Below are 4935 nucleotides of genomic sequence, written 5' to 3'. Positions count from 1 at the left end.
ACATCATCATTTATTTCTGCAGTTTTAATATTACAATATTAGATTCATGTCATGTCATGTCAGTGCTTTTGATTATATCTTTTTTGTATTACATTGTAAAAAATATAAGTGAATTTGTTTTAAAAATGAATAAAATAAAATAAAATATAATTAGTACTGTCAAACGATTAATCGGGATTAATTGCATCCAAAATAAAAGTTTTTGTTTACAGAATATATGTGTGTGCACTGTGTATATTTATTATGTATAGATAAAGACACATACATACGGTATATATTTCGAAAATATTTACATGTATTTACATGTATATATTTATATTCATAGAATTTATTTTGGATGCGATTAATCGCGATTAATCGTTTGACAGTACTAATTTTATTTTCTTTTATTTTCTTTTATTAATTTTTAAAACAAATTCACTTATATTTTTACAATGTAATACACAAAATATATAATCAGAAGCACTGACATGACTGTCAACCCTCAGTTTAATTTTTGGCCTCTTGTAGTTTACCAGTTTGAGTTCCTCGATTCTAGATTATTTATAATGATTTATGTTATCTTATCTTTTTTATAAATATATATAATGTGTGTCGAAAATAGAGATATGACTCTTTCAAAATATTTGACCATTAATCATGAACAGTATAGTTTGTAACTCAAGTTACTTAACAACATAAACTTCTATTGTATAAAAACAATATCACATTCGCAATTTGTGCTTTGTTTTGTTGGTTTAATCTTAACTTTGCAAATGGTAACATTTCCTGAGACTAGGTATGCAAATGGATTCATGGTATCATTGCCCGAAAGCTGTGTTTATTCATGAGCTCCTTTGATGCTGAGACACTGAGATTTTTTATCCCATTTTAAAACACAATGAACTTTGTGTTGCTCACTAAACAAATCAATGTAAGAGTGTAAAAAATTAATGATGTGACACTGTTTAAAAACAGTAGTCTACGGGGTTTAAATCAGCTGCCAAGGGGGTTGGAGGAGTAGTAATTTCCACTGAGTGCTCTGTTAATCAGACGGTAGTGAAGGAGTGAATTAAGACCCGACTCGTAAGTCTGTCAAAATGAATTGTTTAGTGGAGACTAATGAAAAAGGCTTAGCCATACTCACATAAATATATATTTTATGAGCTGAACCCACTCCTGCCAGCCTGTTGCTAATTGCCATGGCTGAAGGTGTGTTTCTGATGCAGTGCGGTCAATGGGTCGGGTCTCGGAGGAGTACGTCGTCTCGCTGTGGCCCGTCTTTATCACTTGGGCCATTTCCTGCTTGTGTTTATGATGGCTAAATTTACAGCATATTTTGTCATTTTCATGGCATCAGGCTGATAAACAACCTGCCCTTTTTTCGGCTTCTCTGCACACATACACAATCTCAAGCTCATTGTCTTTCCTTCCCACTTTTCCTTTTCTTTCACAACCCTGAAATATGTGTCTTCTTGTTGTGTATCTCACTAAACTGCAAATTAATGTAAATGTTTGCTTATCACTTTCTGACTCGCTAAGCACACCATTATTGCCTTTTCTGCACCAGTGTTGAATAAACCTCAAACCACCCAACAGTTACTTGAAAAAAGGGGGGGGGTCTAGGGTCCCACTTTATATTAGGTGGCCTTAACTAATATGTACTTACATTTAAATTAATTATTTGATACAATGCACTTATTGTCATGGTCATGGTGTGTGAAGGCAGGCAGGACGGCGAGGACGACAAGGATTCCAACGACTTTTAATGTAGACACAACAAGGCAGATTCAGGAAGGAGAGACACACACACACTCGGGGTAACATTCACAATAACCGACAAACTTGAATACAAGAGACAGGAACTGATATAGGGCAGATAACGAGGGGCAGACAGGTGAGCACAATGAGGTGATTAACTAATAACGAGAACAGGAACAACCAAATAAGGACACAGAGGGAGAAACCACAATCAACAGTCCACAGGGGTGTGACAGATCGCCCCCCTCCCGGAAGGCGCGACCTCGCGCTGTGGAGACAGAGGGAGGGACGGAGGGGGTCTTATGAGGAGGACAAAGGAGTGGATGTGGGATGGTGACAGGGGAAGGCAAAGGGCTGGCAGGCAGACATGACATGTGGAGGCTCCGGCAGAGGACGGATATCTGGGAGGAGGCTAGCAGACAGAGTCCAGGGAGGTGACGATGGAGGGAGGAGCCAGGGAGACGACAAGAGGGAACCGGAGCAGGAGGAGGAGTCAGGTGGGACTCAGGCCACAGCCATAATAGCGGAGGAGCCCGAGGCGGAGAGCCAACGAGCCAAGGGGATGCCGAGGATCCGGGGGGCCAGGGTGGAGCCGAGGGCTCTGGCGACCGAGGCGGAGGCGGAGATCCTCGGTGGAGCCGGAGTGACTGAGGACCAAGGTGGAACTGGCAGGAGGAAAGAGCCCAACGGAGCCGGTGGGACAGAGCGATGAGGTGCAGCCAGAGGAGTGGAGTCCAGAGGCGATGGCGGGTCGACACCCGACCAAGGCGGAGCCGGAGGGACGAGGGAGCCCGGTGGAGCTGATGGATCGATGGGTGACGGTGGAGGCGAGGGAGCTAGGAGACGAGGTGGAGCCACTGGGTCTATGGGCCGAGGTGGAGTCCGGGCCTCAGAGGCTGGAGGCAGAGGTGAGGGAGACTTCAACCCCGGCAATGCTGGAGGATGGCAGTCCCGCGGGGCTCACACCGCAATGATGGTGGGCTTAGGGCGAGCAAAGGGGCTGCCAGACGACAGCGCTGGAGGAGGCTGGAGCGGGTGGGAGGGTAGGCATTTTCGAGGAGCAGCCACTGGAGGGCGCTTTCTAGGAGCAGGCACTGGAGGGCGCTTTCTAGGAGCAGGCACTGGAGGGCGCTTTGAGCTGGGTTCGGGGGCTGGAGCCCTTCCTGGGCGGAACTGGGGATCAGGAGCCCTTCCTGGGATAAACGAAACATCAGGATCCCTTCCTGGGCTGAACTGGGGATCAGGAGCCCTTCCTGGGCTGAACTGGGGATCAGGAGCCCTTCCTGAGCTAAACGAGGAATCAGGAGCCCTTCCTGGGCTGAACTGGGGATCGGGAGTCCTTCCTGGGCTCGACTGGGGATCGGGAGCCTTTCGTGGGCTCGACTGGGGATCGGGAGCCATTCCTAGGCTCGACAGGGGATCGAGAGCCATTCCGAGGCTCGACAGGGGATCGAGAGCCCTTCCTGGGCTAAACTGAGGATTCCGAGGTCTCTCCTCCTCGTTTTGGTATTGAATTCCCACCATATGCTGGCCCTTATGTCCCGCCATAGTCAGCTCACCCTAAGCCATGATGCAGGGGGCAGAGCTCCTCTCCGCGCTCACACCGTCCACGGCATGCTCCCTCGTGGTGGGCACTGTCACCGGTTCTCGCACCTGGTCTGACGTGTTGGGCTCAATATCCGAGGCGATCCTCTTCTCAGCCGCGTGGTTTCCCTCTGGCTCGTGGATCGCAGCGGGAAATGGCTCTCCATCATCGGTGGGCTCAGGCTTATGCTCCATACTGCGGGGAGAGGGTGGGCTAGGCTCAAGGTCCTGAGTGGGGCTGGTGTTGTTGTCAGCAATGTCCACGGTTAGATGGGACTTGCAGGACACCAGCACCCACTTGATGAAGGCGGCGAGGCTCTCTCGAGGACCATCCTTGGACAACTGCACTCGTGTGGTGGCATTAAGTCCAACTTGATAGAATGAACAGAGGCAGTTGTCCGGGTAGTGGGTGAGGTGAGACAGGGACAGAAAGTCATCCATGTGGTCCTCAAGAGAGCGTTCCACCTGCGCCAGCAGGAGGATTTGGAAGGCGGGGTAATCCATAACATGAAAATAAAAACTGACAAAAATCGGAAAAACAAACGAGGGGAAAGACGCCGCTATACTTTACTTAGTGGTCGGTTATTCTGTCACGGTCATGGTGTGTGGAGGCAGGAACAGATATAAGGCAGCTAACGAGGGGCAGACAGGTGACCACAATGAGGTGATTAACTAATAACGAGAACATGAACAACCAAATAAGTACACAGAGGGAGAAACCACAATCAACAGTCCACAGGGGTGTGACACTTATTTTGTACATACATACTTTTACATTGTACTTATATTAAAAAAAAATACCTGCATGTAATTGCATATAATTTCTGTAATTACAGTTATAATTACACATCCCTTACACCTTAAACCTACCCATACCACCAAACCTGTCCCTAACCTTACCTGTATCCCCCCTCAATAGCAGCAATAAAAATTTTACATTGTACTTATATTAAAAAAAAATACCTGCATGTAATTGCATATAATTTCTGTAATTACAGTTATAATTACACATCCCTTACACCTTAAACCTACCCATACCACCAAACCTGTCCCTAACCTTACCTGTATCCCCCCTCAATAGCAGCAAAAGTATTTTGCAAGACAATATGAACACAATAAGTACATTGTACTTATTTTTTGATGTAAGTACATTGTAGTTAAGGCCACCTAATTGTCACAATTCACTAGGGGAGCAAGGAACGAGGAAACGAGGAGTTCTTCAATATCACAGTCTTTTAATAATCCAATCACAAGGGGACCGTAGGAGACACAGGAACACATGGAAGGCCGTTCAGAACCAAAAAACACTGTCTGAAAGGACTAGGGCTTTTAAATACAGGATAATTGGGGGAAGAACTAGACACACCTGGAATCAAATTAACACAATCAACGGGAGACAGAAACTGGGTCACAGGGAGCAAAAACACACACAGACAGGTCTATAACCCTTACACAAATATACTGTAAAGTGGGACCAAATCAAGTAATTAATTCAAATATACATAAAAAATGCAATACTTGACTACACTAATTCTGTAATGAGCATGATTTTAATCACTTTATTAAATCATTTTTACCTTTTTTTGTGGGAATGAGGGAAACAATTAGGAA

General features: G+C 45.6%; 1 protein-coding gene across 1 annotated transcript in view; it reads right to left on the bottom strand.

Annotated features, from left to right (window-relative positions):
• Positions 1–3765, bottom strand: part of LOC107566763 (uncharacterized) — a gene marked incomplete at its 3' end in the record, with an annotated part of 8860 nt that extends 5095 nt beyond the window's left edge. The window contains exon 1 of the mRNA XM_016252291.1: positions 3427–3765. Within this exon, the coding sequence (XP_016107777.1) occupies positions 3427–3765 (339 nt within the window). The remainder of the gene's footprint in view (positions 1–3426) is intronic.
• Between the last annotated feature and the right edge of the window lie 1170 nt (positions 3766–4935).

Source organism: Sinocyclocheilus grahami, unplaced genomic scaffold (genome assembly GCF_001515645.1).
Source record: "Sinocyclocheilus grahami isolate Dianchi unplaced genomic scaffold, SAMN03320097.WGS_v1.1 scaffold1099.1, whole genome shotgun sequence".
NCBI classification, from domain to species: Eukaryota; Metazoa; Chordata; class Actinopteri; order Cypriniformes; family Cyprinidae; genus Sinocyclocheilus; species Sinocyclocheilus grahami.
Note: the sequence above shows the minus strand (reverse complement) of the source record. Positions and strands in the feature narration are given on the sequence as shown.